This window comes from Pipistrellus hanaki, assembly GCF_964339955.1.
Source record: "Pipistrellus hanaki genome assembly, chromosome: 18".
Classification (NCBI taxonomy): domain Eukaryota; kingdom Metazoa; phylum Chordata; class Mammalia; order Chiroptera; family Vespertilionidae; genus Pipistrellus; species Pipistrellus hanaki.
The window spans coordinates 23,884,337-23,902,277 of NC_140520.1; the positions used below are offsets into that span (position 1 = coordinate 23,884,337).

Genomic DNA, 17,941 nt, shown 5'->3' on the forward strand with positions numbered 1-17,941 from the left:
TTCTGAAACTCTGATACCTGTTAAGTGCCCTGGTGTTATCCTGTGAATACTCTTCTCTCACTCCCATCTTCTGCTTCTGCCTCAATGCTGCTATCACAGAGTTATCTGTACAGTGGCGATACTGTTGCCATCTCTCTGATAGAATTGGCATGAGGGTTAAATAAGCCCAGGTATTTAAAGAGTCTGGGCATAGAGAACATGACCAATAAATGGCAGTGTTATTGTATCTGGTGCCCTAATCCAAATTACTTATTCCTTATGCACATATCCAGTATTTAGTATCCTTCACCAGTCATCACCCCCTTTTAGGAGATTTAAGCCGAACTTTTAGACGTCTATGCTCCTTTTATGTATTTCTGTGCACATGGTATTTATTTCAATCACTATATGGCACTAAAGCTTTCTATTGATCCATCTGTCCCCCTCCCTGGCCACAAGCTCTTAAAGCCTGAGGACCATGTTACACTCAATCTGTGTCTGAAGCAGCGAGTGCTTTGGCTGGGACACTGCTGAGCTGAGCGGTGTTGGTTGGCTGAGGTCAGCTGTCCTGTCTGTATCTCCTCAGAGGCACTGAGAAAGTAAATGAACCTGAATGGTGTTTGGGGGAGACGATTTAGGCATTAATTCATTTCCTCAGTATTAGCTGAGCATCCATCATGGTTCATATGGTCAAAGAAACTAAGATCCATGTCTTCATAGAGCTTTTACAGATTTGCTGAAGGCACCCTCACCAGTGACTAAACACCTCTATCTTTCACCATTGGGCGGGCAGTGCATTACTGAATTGTATTTCAGAGCAGTCTCCTGGGACAGGGATCATAAAACATGCATTTAAGTTATAGAATCATAGTTCAGTTCAGATTACTGAGTTCAGAGCCTCCACTCTGGGACAGTGATCTAAGTAAGCACCCTGCCGTTTCCCATACTGGCGTTCCGTGTGACCGGCACCCTGAATCTGCTGCTGATGGGGTTTGTCATTTGAACATTTTCAGACTTCCAGCAGCGGACGGCACTCTGTTCGCATCACCGGCCTCAGTACTATTGATTTCCGAGCTGGTTTTTCCCGAAAGCCCACCCTGGACTTCAAGAAAACAGTCAGCAGACCAGTGCAAGGTTTGTATGTACATATTGCTTCAGACTGACATCATAGAGATCCAAGTGAAACTATTTCTCAGAAGGTCTGTGTTTTTATGATTCTCACTAGTCCATAAAATCGGGACACAGAGCATCTTTAAACATGATTGCACTGTTGGCCTAGTCGCTGTTTTCCAGCGTGCAGTCCCAAGACCAGTAGTACTGAAATCTCTCAGGGAGATGCTCCAAAATTAAGATTCCTGTGACCTGCCCCAGAAGGCATCAGACCCACAGGAGGCAGGGCCTCGGCATATGTACTTCCAGGAGTATCCCAGTTGATTGCTATACTTACTAAACTTTGAAAACTACTGACCTAGATCTTGAGTCTTTCTCTTACTAACACCTATAAGTTGATTTATTGTCAAGGTTTAAAGGTAAATTGTGTATGTATATATGGCTAAAAAGTTAAAGAGATTATATGTCATTTTAAATTTAAAGGTAAAATTATTGCTGATTTTTAAGTTTGTTCTTCCTCTTATTTATGCATGATTATTTAGAGCTATAAAAAAAAGTTCAATGCTACTGTGACTCTTTTTTTTCTGTTTTTTTTTTTTCCATTTATTTTTACTGCTGTAGTTATTGGAAGGATACAAATAGTGGAATTTAAAAATATTTAGGTGATCAAATACCACATAACAGTATTCACAATTATAATTTTTCTACATGTAAACATAGTTAATAAGACTATAGAATAATCACTTGGGATTTCCTAAGTACCTCTGGCCATGAATAAACTATCTTAATGTGGAAAAGACTCTACAACTTGGCCACATTTTATAGGACAGTCGGCAGTACTCATACTTATGGTACTTATTATCTGTGATTATTATAATGCAAAAACTTACTTCATATCACACCTCATTTGAATATTACTTGTAAATAATAACCAAGTCTTTCTCCTCTAGGAATCCCTACCTATGTGCTTCTGAACACTTCCGGAATTTCCGTCCCAGCTAGAGTAGATCGTCTTGAACTTCTGAGTATCTCAGGCAGTTCTCTGAAGACTATTCCTGTCAAATATTACCCAGATCGAAAACCTTATGGCATATGGAATATTTCTGACTTCATACCCCCAAACGAAGCTTTCTTCCTCAAAGTAGCAGGTTATGATAAGGATGGTTATCTCTTCCAGAGAGTATCAAGTGTTTCCTTCTCTAGTATCGTCCCAGGTGAGACATCATTTCATTCAATACTGGAGTGTTGATAGTTAAAGTAGGGGTAGAGGGGAGGAAGTGATGTAATCCTGCAGGTAAAGAACAGACTATAAAGTTAAAAATAATATCCTCACATTGTTACTGGGTTACTGATTTGTTGAGCATTTACACACAGGCTATGTAATCTTTAGCTTTTCATAACTATGAAATAGCACATCATATGTTAAGGCTTATTGATTATAGATCTGAACATTTTGATTATGTCAATCAATGTAAGAAGTCAAACTGGGACATTCTGGTGCTCTTATTCTCTCTACAAAGCCTGGCATATGTGTTTAATGTTTGAATTATCTATCTCAATGGTCGGCAAACTTCGGCTCGAGAGCCACATGCAGTTCTTTGTCCCCATGAGTGTGGCTCTTCCACAAAATACCATGGCCTGGACGAGTCTATTTTGAGGAAGTGGCATTAGAAGAAGTTTAAGTTTAAAAAATTTGGCTCTCAAAAGAAATTTCAATTGTTGCACTGTTGATATTTGGCTCTGTTGACTAATGAGTTTGTCGACCACTGATCTATCTAAATGGACTAAATTGACTAAATGTTTATGTTCAATTGTCAGAAATACTAAACAATTGGTGATGATTCTGCTTTTAAGTGGTAGGTTGGTTTGTTAATTAGAAAACTAGCTGCTTATGTTTGCTATTACCTAGAGATGAGATCACAGCTGAGAGATTATTTGGAGGCATCGGGTAGCTTTTTAATTTGTATTTGAGCTACTTCTTAGCGCTAATGACAATTCTGATAAAAATTTTAGGATTGTAGACAAAGATATAGGATTGTTTCTAATATTGTCCCATTGAAAGAACAACATTTATCATTTATACATAAGTATGTGATTTGGGGTATTAGCAACAGCTAATTGCTTAAAGTTGTAAAAATGATAAGAATAGAACCAACATCAATGTTTCCTAATTTACAATATTCAAAGTTAGTTGTCTAAGCCCCTAAATTGAATACTTTAAAATATATTGGATTCTTAAAAATGAATTTTTCCATTCTTTTTAGAAAAATAATCACTTTATAAATTCAATTAGAAGATGTGAGTTCTTTTCAAATATTTAATTTCTGAAATAAAAATGTTTTCAAAATTGGTGATAAAGTGTAACTAATTTGGTAACTTTTTTTTCTTCTATCCTGGTAATATAAAAACTAATGCCCCATCTTAAAATCAATGGAGTCTTAGATCCAATGAATACTTTAGTAAGGGGTTCATTAAGACATTGAAATTTTAACAAAGATAATTAAGTGATTTTTAGGGGATTTAGATTAATTGGGATAAAGAAGATATACAGGAAGAATTAAAGTATGAAGATGTTTAATGGCTTACCAGGAAGTACTCAATATCATTGTAACCTCTGGCCCATGTTCTTTTTTCCCTAGATGCTCCCAAAGTTACAATGCCTAAGAAGACCCCAGGGTACTACCTGCAGCCTGGCCGAATTCCCTGCTCTGTTGAAAGTCTTTTGCCCTTTACCTTGAGCTTTGTCAGAAATGGACTCAAACTCGGAGTAGACCAGTATTTAAAGTGGGTACATGTTTCTATTAATAATTGATAGCATTAAACATCTAAAGAGAAATAATACTTATTTGTAAAAGACACTTATTTTAATGTGTTTTTTACTGGAAATTCTCATGTGTTTGCTCAATGGTCTTGGAATATAGCAATGATCAAAACGGACACAGCTCAATGCCCTCTTGGAGTTTGTATGTGATGGAGGAAGCCAGCTAAGAGATGCTAAATATAGTATTTATACTAATAAAAGGGTAATATGCAAATTGGTCACGATGCTCTCACAGTAACAACCGATCAACAGGCTGCATGGAGCGACAAAGCTGGCAGAGGGGTTAGCAAGGGACGACCAAATGACTGACCAGCAGGCTGCATGGGGCCATCAGGCTGGCAAGAGGGAGCAGATAGAGGTGATCAGACTGGCAGGCACAGGCAGTTAGGGGTGATCTGGCTGGCAGGGGGACAGTTAAGGGCGATCAGGCAGGCAGGCAGGTGAGCAGTTAGGAGCCAGCAGTCCCAGATTGTGAGAGGTATGTCCAACTGACATCCCCCAAGAAGTCTTGGATTGGAGAGGGTACACGAATTTTGTGCACTGGACTCTTAGTGTTAATATATAAATGCTAGAATGCATTCAAGAGTTGACTTAGGTTCTAGAGAACCTGAGTTTTATATAATTCGAGGATCCCTTGTTAAATAAGAACAACTGTAAAATACTTCTGTCCTACCCTGTAAAACAGGGGGAGTGGGCCAGAGGGCACCAATTGTCATTGTGAAAATGGGTAACATTTTTAGACAAATATCAGTAATCTAATAAAAAATGAAGTAGGCCTTGAAAACTGGAGAGTGATTTCTGGAAAATGTGTGTGTGTTTTTTTTTAATTTGTTTGTTTTTGTTTATTTTCTAAACTTAGAATGAAACCAACTGCATTTTGGAAAAAAAAAAACCCTCTAGGAATTATTTTATAAAACTCTCCTACTGTTAGTTCAATATTAGTATAAGTGACTTGCATAAGATGTTAAATATTTGAAATTCTTCGTTTATGCAGTCTCTTTATGAGGAGATTGTTTTAAGTCAAAACTATGGCAGAAATGTTCCTTATAAATTTAGAAACGTTTCCATTACTTAAAGATTGAGCTGCAGTATTTCCTGCCACTTTTTTTTTTTCTCACATAGTATATCTTGACGATTTACTTAGCTTACATATTTAATAACCATAAATCAAACACAACTGACCAGGCTATCCAGTGATGAAGCTACATAACTGACTGATGAAATCAAACCACTCTGCTTCATGTTGAAAGCGTAACATTTCTCAAAGACACGGGGTTCTTTATAAACACTAATTCCGTGCAGTTTCTGGGAGGTAAGCCACAAGAATTCTTTCTCTCATTTTTCCAGCTCTGTGATGCAGAGATGTGACATGCCTTTGCTGACACATATTAAAGCTTTTTTTTGGATGGCTGAGGCTAAAGACAGAATTAGGTGTGGGTGATGATGGATTGATACTCTAACCCCGATTCACTCGCCCATCTCTGATTAGATTTCCTAATAACGTGAGACCTGGAGCTGGATCTTTGTTATGAGAGTTGCTGTGGTCACTAGGAGGACGGGAGGTAATTAGTTTGTATTAACAGCAGAGCACATTTTTTTAAAACTTAAAAATAAATATATATTATTGATTTTTTACAGAGAGGAAGAGAGAGGGATAGAGAGTTAGAAACTTCGATGAGAAAGAATCATCAGTCAGCTGCCTCTTGCACACCCCCTACTGGGGATGTGCCTGCAACCAAGGTACATGCCCTTGACCGGAATCAAAACTGGGACATTCCAGTCTGCAGCCAACGCTCTATCCACTGAGCCAAACCGGTTTCAGCAGAACACATTTTTATTTATGTTCTTTCCCCTATTCCAAAGGCCATTCCTTCAAGACTTTTTACTTGTGGCCATGTTTTCTTCATGTCAACTGACAAGGCTACGTGAAAGAAACAGTGATTTTCATGTAATATTGCATACATAAGAGAGGAACTAGAATAACTGTGAGAGTATTCTTTTTTTAGTGTTTGAAGTATTACAAATAGTAGTACATATGCCTCCTTTTTTACCCCCATTGACCTCCCCACAGCCTCCCCTACCCCCAGTTCATGCCCTCACCTGCCCTTCTTGCCCCCCAGTGTCTTATATCCATTGGTTATGCTTATATGCTTACAAGTCCTTCGGTTGAAGCAATCTGTACACTGGTTACGTGCCTTGGAACAAATTACTTCTTTCTGGATCTCAACGTCTCTTTTTTATAATGAGGAACTAGAAAAATTGTCACTTTCTGTTCTAAATTTCCATATATCATGTTTTTTATAAACCCTAATGCATGTTTGCCTCTGAAGTGGGCCCCTGCAGAGGACACAGACGGCTCATGTATTTTAAGTTTCTGCCTTCCTGACACTGACTATTTTCTCTAGACTCGGGGTGGGGAACCTTTTTTCTGCCAAGGGCCATTTGGAAATTTATAACATTATTCGAGGGCCATACAAAATTATCAACTTAAAAATTAGCCTGCTAAAAACAAATTAGCCCTGCTGTATTTGGTCAAACATTTCATTAACTCACCCTTAATGCCTTGGCAGGCCAGACTAATTTCTTGGGTCTTATAAGGCCCCCAGGCCAGACATTCTCCATCCCTGCTCTAGACAACGGCATTTATGAATTCGGGTGTGGTGTACTGCTGTTCAACATTCAAGACACAGCTTAGGGGATCAGGACAGCATCGAGTCCAGTTCGAGTCCGTTTTCCTCTGCAGGTGACCATAAGGACCGCCCGCACCCGGCACATACACAATGGAAGGAAACAACATGAACTGGATAGTCTCCGTTGCTAAGGCATATGGTCCAGCGGAATTGTCTAGTTTCTGACTTTTCTGAGGATGGGAACCTGTGTCTTAACTTTCCCTTACCCACTGTAGGTTAGTGCTGACTGTGCACTATGGGCTCAGCTATTCCTCCACGGCTGTTTGATGGTGGGTTGGTACCTTTGCGTGGCTGGAGACCTGGAGTTACTGCCGTGGGCCATGGTTTCTGACTTCAGTGGAAGGTGTCCTGACTCTGCAGTGCGGTTTTCAGCTCAGCTTTATCTAGAATGATTATAAAGGTTATAAATAGTATGGATGGTTGTAAGAAAAAAAAATTATGAAAATATCTATGCATTTCAATCCTATTTTTTACAGTTATTTCAATCATGTTTCAAAACAAAATAATGTCTGTTTTATAGATTCTTGTAAAGATTTACACATGTAAAGATTACACACACACATTATATATTGATTTCAGAGAGGAAGGGAGAGAGATAGAAACATCAGTGATGAGAATCAATGATTGGCTGCCTCCTGCACACCCCATACTGGGGAATGGAACTTGTAAGCCAGGCATATGCCCTGGATTATTGTAATCTTTTAAATAGGGATTGGACTTCTATTATTCAGACACTTCCAGAAAATTAGATATCATGATATATGATTTGAACAGTGTTAGAGAACAAAGTATAAATATTTATTAAAGGAATGAATACACAATATAGCAAAGGGATTTTTAAAATCTAAATGATAAGTTTAACTATAAAATTTAATTGTTTTTCTTTTTCTAAATGTATTCATAGGTTGAAGCAGATGTGGTATATAGCCTTATATAGAAATTCTATATAAGGAAGTTAAAGACTATTTATCTTTTTGGAATAAAAAAGTCTGGCCCTGGTCAATTTTGTTTAGTGCTTAGAGTGTTGGCCTGCGGATTCAAGAGTCACAGGTTCAGTTCCTGGTCGAGGGCATACACCTCGGTTGCAGGTTCCTTAGCCCTGGCTGGGGCACATGCAGGAGGCAACCGATTCATGTATCTCTCTCACTTCGGTGTTTCTCTCTCCCTTGCCTTCCTCCCTCCTACTCTCTCTAGAAATCAATGGAAAAATATTCTCGGGTGAGGATTAAAAAAAAAAAGTCTATTTTCTATCTTTAGACTGCTTTGTCTAAGAACCTCACTGAACATGTCCAAAAACCGGGAATGACCAGGAAGGAGAAAGGGTTTAAGCAGTATTTCTCTAACAACTCTTTATCTTACACTTTGACACAGCCAGACAATATTTCTGTAAAGAATTTTATAATCTCCATAACTTACTGCCTTTGGTGTGTCTTTGTTCAGTGTAGAGAAGCTTAACTTTCTAATTGAAATATAAAAGCTGTTCAGTTTTAAGCTAGAAAGAGCTCTGCAGGTTAATCAATTCATTTTTTTAAATTTATTGATTTTAAGAGAGAGAAAGAACCATCAGTTTGTTGATCCACTTAGTTATGCATTCATCGCTTGATTCTTGTATGACCAGAGATAGAACCTGCAACCTTGGCATATTGGGATAACCATCTAACCAACTGAGGTACCTGGCCAGGGCTTATTTTCTTTATGGTGTTCTTTTGGGTGAAGACGTCAGAACAAATAGTGGAATCACTGCTTTTCAACGGGGCCATGTTTTCACAGTAACCAGAGATGTTTCTGCTTTCTTACCCCAGAGAATCTGCCGGTGTGAGCTGGGATATTGAGAAGGTCACGTTGTCTGACGAAGGCTCCTATGAGTGCATCGCTGTCAGCAGTGCAGGGACCGGACGGGCGCAGACCTTTTTTGATGTGTCAGGTGATTACCACCGATTGCTTTGCGGTTGGCTGGGTATGAATGCACCTTTGGAGATGGAGTGTTTGCTCCTTCGGGCCTCACCACCTATTCGCTGTGGGCCAATTACTTAAGGACTCAGTGTCCCTTTTTTAAAATGACAGTAACAGTAACGATATCTCGTGGCGAAAGTGTGAGGGTTAAATGACATAGTGTGTATAATATGTAGGGGAGAGTCTGGCACATAGAAATACTTAATAGACTATTGTTATTATTTTGCTATGGTTGTCATCATTATTGTTATTGTAGAGACTTAATAATTCACTTTTCTAATGGCCATGCAGCATTTTCCTTTGAGAAAATGAAATTAGAGAAAAGGAAGGGATGTGTTCTGATAATATTAAGGTTAGCCTTTCTGTTTCCTTCTCCCCTGTTCATAATGAGCACAGTGCTTTCATGAATGGGTCCTGACGTAGAAAGTGATCAGATTTAAGAAACACTGGACCTCAGTGGCTACAATTCTGGTGGTAAGAAGGGCAGAAGAACGGCTCCTAATTTCACATTTAGATAGTGTGTTTCCTGTGACTAAATGGGAGGCAAGGCTCAAACTATTTTATCAGATAGATTATCTTTTAGTGAAACAAATTTATCTCCCAGAATTCTTAGGGAACAAAAGAAACTGCCATATCTAATCAATGACCAGAATGTAAGCCATTTGGTCAGCACATATTTAGAATCGGTCGCATTGTTTTGACTGAATTATTTTCTGCCTGCCTTGTAGCCTAGCATTGCTGAGTGTTTAATAGCAAGTCCATCCTGACCTCAGTATGGCTGTGTGTCTGGCAATGTCTGTACCTGTTTTTTAGCATAGATGTGTGTTTTCTTATCACCATTTAAGACAAAAGAAGCTTTCTAATTGCAGGACAGGTCACAAGACTTACGTTTGTTATGAGTCCAAGCTGAACTTTAAAACAGAGGCGTGCAAGCCTGTTCTCCTTGTAGTAAATTATTTGTATTCCCTTATTCTTAGAAAAATAAAGTTTGTCCTCTGGAACAATTTAGCAAGTTGACATGCATCATAAAGCATTCATGTTTTTTCATCTCCAGTAATTATGCAAAGTTCTGGAATTGTGTCAACATTCCCCAGCTTCTGGGAAAACAAACACTTGAGCACTTGAGTTGCTTTCCCAGCAATATTCATGAAGGGAAGGACAACAAGGGAGAGAGGTTGGAGTGAGTTGATCCAGACATCTCGCATAAATAACGGGGAAGTGCCAGTTAGAACTTAGGAACTGGCTGTGGAGAATTTGGCTCTCTGGTGTCAGCAACTTCTGTATGTGTGTTCTAGTAGGACTCTGTGCCAGCCAAGCTTGGTATCACTCGGAAATTGGACTGTGCCTCAGCCAATTTTCAGGAATTATGTCCCGCTTAGTCAATTATAAAAGAAGGAGGCAGAAGCGTCGGGGGCAATGGCAGTGACTATAACAGCAGAAGTGGTGAGCAAGTGCCCCTTTAGACTTGGAAGAGTAGACATTCCTTTTGGGGCTAACTTTTGCTTAACCTGCCAGCCTCAAATCCACACCCACTTCTGAATCTTCCCTCTCATTGGCCGAGGCCCCTTGTGTAGCCACCCTGCTTTGTGGTCTTCAGAAAGGTTTTGATAGCGTGTGAACACATGTACACAAATAACCTCTTCCTCGTCTTTGGTGGGTCTTGTATATTAGTCATAGAATCATGCCGTACATGTTAGAATCGTAGAACCTTAGCACTAGGAGGAGTCTTTATGATTACCAAATTCAGTCATCTCATTTTTCAAATGGGGAAACAAACACTGTGTGTAAATTGGCTTATCTAAGGTCACATAAGTAGTGAGGGGTAGAACTAGGCAGCATATGTGTGCTGGGTTTAGCAAATTAAAACAAAAGATGCCCAGTTAAATTTGAATCGCATTTAAGTGTGTCCCAGATATTTCATTAGATCTAGTTGTACTAAAACAATATTTAATATTTATCCGGAGTTCAGATTTAACAAAGCATCTGTGTTTGTGTCTGTCAAACCAACCGGACTTCAGTCAGAGCCTCCTAACATTGCCATGGATGCTTTCCACGTGATTCACTGGCTGTTTTCAGAAGAGATCTTAAAAACATAGCAGAATGACAAAAATACGTTTATTTTTTACAATTTAAAATAGCATATAGTGCTCTAAAAATGTTTGGAAACAAGGATAACAAGGAAAATCTGGAGTGTATACACATTTCTTTCACTCAGAGATAACCACTATGGTTTTGGCATATTGCTTCCAAGTTTCATTCTAGGCTTATGATATTCATCTACACTTACATACCATTTTAAATAAAGAAGGAAAGTTTGAATATCTGATACTTTTTATAGTTAAACCAAAACAGACATGTGGGTTTCAAGCTAGCATAGCTCACCACAGGTTTTATTGCTGTATTATTACTCAATGGTGGCTTGCTACAGCAGATCATTGAAAGTGTTTGGCAGAATGAACTTTAGAGGAGCATATAAATTTATTCTCAAACCTAATCCAAGTATGAAGTGACTCTAAAAATGTTGGTTAAATAATTAGGAATTGGCTTTTGACCACATCTGAAATGTCATGCATTCGTCAATGCCTTTGTGTATGTGGCTCTGTGTATACAATGTCATTAAAGGCCTATTCCTATGGTTAACTTGACCTTCTTAAATAAAAATGTTTCCATTCTTTCTGGGGGAAAGAATTTGTCTTACTTTACTGTCCTAGTGTTATATTTTCTTAATGAGATTATAACACTCCCCTCTCCCCCTTAAAGCTGATACAGCCTTATCTTTGCCAAATCTACCATATTTTATGCACTATTTCCTTTAAAATAGTGAATACCTGTTTTAATTAAATTTATTGGCGTGACATTGCTTAAGAAAATTATATAGGTTTCAAGTGTGCAATTCGATGATACGTAAATATTGTTTCAAAAAAATCTTAAATTCTACTTTTTCCAAAACTCAAAGATTTGACATTTTCCACAATCCTAATGTGATGCTTCTTTTTATAATTATAGGTTTAGACTTGAATATGCTTTGGTATATATATATATATATATATATATATATATATATATATATATATAGTTTTTAAAGCATCTTTCAACTAGATGATTACTTTCTTGAGGTGATGGAAATAAGTATTAATGAGTAAGTTTTGTTATACTGCATCTTTTCTACTAGATACTCAAAACATACTCATTAATTTTTTTTTAAATTCTCACCCAAGGAAATGCTTATTGATTTTAGAGAGAGGTGAGAGAAGAGGGGGGAGTTGAGAAGTTGAGAGAGACATCAGTCTGTTTTCTACTGGTGATCAATCCCAACTGGGGATCAAACCCACAACCTTAGGTATATGCCCTGACCAAAAATCAAACCTGAAACCCTTTCTGTGTATGGGACGATGCTCCAACCAACTGAGCCACACCGGCCAGAGCTACTCATTAAATTTTTAAAATATATATTTGATTGATTTTTCACAGAGAGGAAGGGAGAGATATAGAGAGCTAGAAACATCGATGAGAGAGGAACATCGACCAGCTGCCTCCTGCACACCCCCTACAGGGGATGTGCCCACAACCAAGGTACGTGCCCTTGACCGGAATCAAACCTGGGACCTTTCAGTCCGCAGGCTGGCACTCTATTCACTGAGCAACACCGGCCAGAACGCCTCATTAAATTTTTAAATCTCGTCTCTAAGTGAGCAAATTGTCTTTTCAGTCTCTTGATTTGAATTTTTTCAATTCGTACAGAGCCCCCTCCAGTCATCCAAGTGCCTACCAATGTTACAGTCGCCCCTGGAGAAAGAGCACTTTTGACATGCCTCGTCATCAGCGCAGTGGATTTCAATCTGACCTGGCAGAGGAACGACCGAGACGTCAGACTGGCAGACCCAGCGAGAATGCGGACCTTGGCGAACCTCTCCCTGGAGCTCAGGACTGTGAAATTCACCGATGCTGGAGAGTATCGTTGTCTGGTTTCCAACGAAGGAGGATCATCCGCTGCTTCAGTTTTCCTCACCGTGCAAGGTACTGTGCTGATGGCTACTTCCGAGTTATACTGCCTTTCCTTCTCCTCCTCTGACCTCTGTCCCCTTAAGATGGCTATCTGAGAGTGACAGTATGTACCCAAGCAGTTACGGTTTGAATGATGGGATGCTTGTGGAGCTCGAGTGGTTGGTCTACAGCTGACTAATGTGGAAAATAAGACATTGCTAATTAGTACATGACTTTAAAGCTAACACAACTAATACTAGTAATTGAAGACTTTTATTCCAAGAGAATATAAATAGACATTGTCTCTGGGTGGCTTAATGGTTTTAAATTCTCCAAACTATCATGTGGGTTTTTACCGTGTTCCTGGATTGGTAGAATCAACATCATTAAAATGTCCATACTACCCAAAGCAATTTATAGATTCAATGCAAACCCCATTAAAAATACAAAAGGCATATTTCACAGACCTAGAACAAACTCTCCAAAAATAATCCCATTGTTTTAATAACTCGTTCGAAAATTTCCCCCAATTTAATTATTTTAGTGTTGTATCTACCTAATGTACTTATATTGTTTTAATTAAGGTTTAAGGTGTTTCTCATTTTGGCTCAATTTTATTGAAACTTTAGCAGAGTTTTGCTTTGTTTATATTACACACAAACACACACAAAGAGTGCATATTGAAGGTAAACTAATGGTAACCCAAACTTTAATTATGTTTATATAGATTAAATGTTCTGATAGCTGAAAACAAGTCTATTAACAATGGTTTAATGGCTACTAAAAATGTATATTACTCAGGACTAACAAATTAAGATCAGGGGCCTTCCAAAGTATCTTTTTCAGTAAAATCATACTTGGCTTTTAAATGTCTATAGATCAGCCAGCGGTCTTAATGTAATGAACAAATTACAGTTGGCAGCGTTTCACTGTTAGGCTGACAGGTTCATTTCAAATCTTTGAGGTGGGAAACCACTTACTTCAGAATTGGGTCCAGCTATTTGGTTATGGTATTAGGAACAACTTTATATCATGCCTGAAGTAACACTCTCAGATGATTTCTTAACAAGGTTATTTAACACACTGACCAATGAATTTCAAGGATAGATCTCAGAATATTACTAATGGCAGGAAAGTGAAACTACCTTGAGAATTAATAAACTGGTTGCCATCTGATTCTAGTTTTCTCACGGGTAGTTGAGTTATGTTCTGCACTCTGAATGTGTGCCTTTTGTTAGTTGATCTGGTGGAACCTCTAGGGAAACATTGCTTTATAAATGGTTCAGTGCATTTCCACATGATAAACTGCCTAGATAATTTTGGGTCAATCCCAGTAGAAACTTGAGTTACCAGGATTTTGAAACTATTTTTACTAAACCGATTGTTTCAGCTAGAATGTCTAATGGCCTTCGGAAATTTGATCTTGGTTCTTTACCTGAAGTCCTTTAGAATGGGATTATAAAATAAGATCAGAGCCTTCCTTGTTTACCCAGGTTAACCTTTTCCCTGGTGTAAGGCTTGGGATTCTGCATTTATAACAGACCTCTCAGATGGATTCATGGACAACACTTTCTGAAAATAGCATTTGACTCTATTCTAAAGAATGAACCCTATGATCTAGAAATATATATTTTAAAGGAAGCCCTTGACTCTCTTCTTTTTGGTTAAATAGAGTAGTTATTATTAGTAAATGTTTTAAGTAAGTATTGAGGTAAGATGTTACCTAATATACAAAACATAAATACAAAAGCATATGGCATTACATGATTACTGGCTAGTCTTTATAATCTCTAGAGGTATAAATCTGTTTAGAGGCATTATTTTATGCTCTGTCTAGTTGGCCTTGAGTTTGAAGGACCAGTTTGAATAAAAAAAGGTTGTTTTGAGAAGCTAACAAAAATATATTCCAGAATTTATTTTTTTAAAAAAAAGAGAGAGAGAGAGAAAGACGAGCTGGTTTATGAATATATTATTTTATATGCTTAGGATTATAATTTAGAGAATGGAACTTCATATGAAGGCATTTATGTATACCATGCAGAATGATTGAAAGACCTAGTTCAGATCTGGGCTCTGCCACTTGCTGGCTTGGCACCCTAGAGCAGACCACTAACACCCCAGAGACTCCTGTTCTTTCTGGACAAAATACAGTTACAAATAGCACAGTTTGTGCGGGTTTGATGACATAATGTATGTCATGAACTTTTAAAAATGCTTGAATGTTTGTAGATTTATTGGACTAATTTAGTGGGTTGAAGTGTTTGCTCATTCCTCATATGATCTATCTCTTCCTAGCAGTCCCTGCACTGTGAAAGCATGAGTGTCTTCTCCTGGCTATCACATTCTAGAATGTAAGCTCTCCAAGATCCGGACATCCTTTTTGTGGCTCACTTAAATCCATTGGGCTTAACTTAATCTGCATTTTCTCATGGTTCATTATTGCTGGAAATTAAAATGTCCTTGATGTACAGCTTCTCTGTGACAATTTCCTATGTACTTGACATGCTTATTATGTCACCATATCCCTTTCTTTTCCTATTAGAATGTGAATAATTCTTAACCTTTCCTTGTAACTTCCAATTAAAGACATTTCAACATTTCTGTCTTCTAAGTACTAGAGAAATATGATTCTCTCCATTTATAATTGAAGTGCTCTTACATCTTCACAGCAAATAGATGCCTTAAAAGAAAGACAAAAAGAAGTAAAATATGTGATACCCATTTATACATTTTATTGCATGGAATTGGACTGTTATAACAGAAGCTTGCCCCTAACCATGAAGTTAGTAGAACACATTCATCAGATAAAATAACTGAACATTAAACTTTCCTCTTCATATTTTAGAATGAGTTAAGAAAGCAAATACTTCTGTGGTCAAACTAAATATTTTTTAGATGTCATTGCAATGAATACTTGATGCAAAACTTCACTAAGATATTTATTTGTCTTCAAATCCAAGGGCCTCCAACTCTTTATTAGATCCTTAGTACAGAAGACAACAAAAGCTTATATTGTATTTTAACAGTGCATTTTATTCATTTGTGCCGATTCATATTGGGACATAAAACAACCAAGGCAGCAAATAAAAATTAACTGTTGACAGAAAGCAATTAATTAGGGGTTTTCATTTTAAGTATATGATTTCAGCCGATCTAAATAAAATCCACAGAGATGACACTAGCATTTCAAAGCACCCATAAATATATATGTCTTAGGTCAACCTCCAAAGACGAAAAGCTTCACTGTATTAAAATGTCTAGGAAAAAAATTAGCTAGGGTACATAATGAAATGTATGTACCCTATACATTGATCAATAAGGGGTACAAGGACTGTCAAGGAGATGGTAAGACCAATCCCCAACAGATTTATCACTTAGGACAGGCAGAAAACCAGCTCAATCCAATATGGCAACTAATTTCACTTTGCAGTAACTACTAGCTTCATTATACGCTATACTAGAGGCCTGGTGCACAAAAATTTGTGCACTTGGGGGGGCAGGGTCTCTCAGCCTAGCCTGCACCCTCTCGCAGTCCAGGACACCTCGGTCGATGTCCACCTGCCAGCTTAGGCTGACACCCCAGGGGATCATTCCTAAGCTGGCAGTCAGACATCCCTCTGGCAGCCTGGGAGTGCTTGGGAAAAGTTCAACTGATGGCTTAGACCTGTGGACATCCCAGTGGACATCCCAGCTTCTGGCTGAGCGGTGGGAGCCCACTGACCACCAGGGGGAAGCTCCTGCGTTGAGCGTCTGCCCCTACTGGTCAGTGCGTGTCATAGTGGCCAATCATTCCAGGTGAGTCCGCCATTAGGGTCAATTTGCATATTATTCTTTTATTATATAGAATAAGGTCACAACATGGCCAACAGAGCTCTTCTGAAAAGTCTCCCCCCTCCACCTGGAAAAACACTAGCTATTCCTTTTTTATTGAGTGCCCTACCCCTTGATTAAATGAGCCTCCAATAAAACAAGTAAATTTCACTAGGGAGAGGCTGCTCTGTCTATGGAGTTGTCACTCTCCGCCTTACTATTTCACTAATAAACTCCCTTTCATTTTAAATTCCATGCTGGCTCAATTTGAGTTCTTTCCTGCATGAAGCCAAGAACCCACAGTGGGTCGAGGACCTTCAGATACCTGGACCTCTGGAACGCCTGCATCAGAAACAACTTCATTATTCAAACATGGGTACAGACTCCTACACATCAAAGTGCGTTCCTGTGAAAATCGTGCAAAGGGGAAACTTGAGGAAGATACTGATGGAATCTTCGTGGCTCTCTTATTAGGCTGTTCATTGTAGGAAAACCTGACTAGATTGTCAATAGAAATTCTGCCTTTTTTTTTTCAAGCTCCCTTTGGTTCAGATAGGATTTAAAGCAGCTTACTCTGTAATGTACTCCTATAAAATTCCAGTCCCCTGAGCGTTCCAACATGAGTTTTTGTACTGTGGAAAAGTTCTAACTTTACTCTTTAATTGCTTTACGACTCCTTTTAATTACAAAGAACTCCCTATGGTGGACACGTGTATGAAAGAATTTCAAAGTATATAAAATAACTCCTGAAATTTTATAGATAGGAGATAAACCTCCCCAGTGAGTGGAACAATCACAGTTAATCCTTTCTAAAGGCCAACCAAGGTCATCATCTCAGCTCTTCAGGTAAATTCCATGTATTTAGCTTTCTAAAATAAATTTCATACTCTTTGAGGGGAAAAATCACTTTTTAAAGTGTTCAGAGAAAAAAAAAGTGCAATATTGTGAACGAAATTTCTGGATGATTAGCAGCTTCAGGAAAAGAAATTTCGTGTTAGCAAGGTTTCTGAAAAGTAACCTTTTCTGCTAGAAGACTTTTATTCATTAAAGTAAATTCTGCCTGGGTCTTGAGTTTGTCAGGAGTGTGCTACCAGCGTCTTTGGGAATAAGGGCCATATTTGAAAAATGATGGAAGCAAGAGGCCAAAGACCAAGATCGTCTATATTTTTCTCCGCATACAAAAACAGCAAGTGAGCTCACTCATCGGCACCTACAAATACAAGTGATCTCCTGCACAAACAAGAGTGGCCCATCTCCATAGCCACAGAATGGGGGAGCAAACTTAGCCAGGGCGTGCTTTGTAAACTAATTAACTTCAGGTGAAACATGAAAAAGGAAAACCCAGGTGGAAGCATAGACTATGTAAGACCTCAAGTGAATAAGAAGTGCCGCCACAGACACACTGGCTCTGATGTTACTTTATGTTGATATCAAGTGGACTTGCACTGCTCAGCACGCAGCAAGGGAACTGTTGTCATGACCTTATTTTCCTAACTGAACCAGAATGACCAACACATACACCTCAGATTAGTCTTAGGAGCTTTTTATTATACCAGTAAAAGAATCATGTAGGGTTGTGATTAGGTGAGGTTGG

The 17,941-nt window shown here is 38.4% G+C and overlaps 1 protein-coding gene across 4 annotated transcripts in view; it reads left to right on the top strand.

Annotated features, from left to right (window-relative positions):
* The window catches only part of HMCN1 (hemicentin 1), a 343,610-nt gene that overhangs the window by 132,665 nt on the left and 193,004 nt on the right, over positions 1 to 17,941 (top strand). For all 4 annotated transcript variants that reach the window (XR_014793395.1, XM_084866565.1, XM_084866564.1 and 1 more), the window contains 5 exons: positions 993 to 1,113; positions 2,040 to 2,303; positions 3,729 to 3,873; positions 8,403 to 8,524; positions 12,295 to 12,570. Coding sequence is in view for 2 of the 4 variants with exons in the window: in XM_084866565.1 (XP_084722691.1) it covers positions 993 to 1,113; positions 2,040 to 2,303; positions 3,729 to 3,873; positions 8,403 to 8,524; positions 12,295 to 12,570 (928 nt within the window). In the remaining 2 variants the exon portion in view is untranslated. The remainder of the gene's footprint in view (positions 1 to 992; positions 1,114 to 2,039; positions 2,304 to 3,728; positions 3,874 to 8,402; positions 8,525 to 12,294; positions 12,571 to 17,941) is intronic.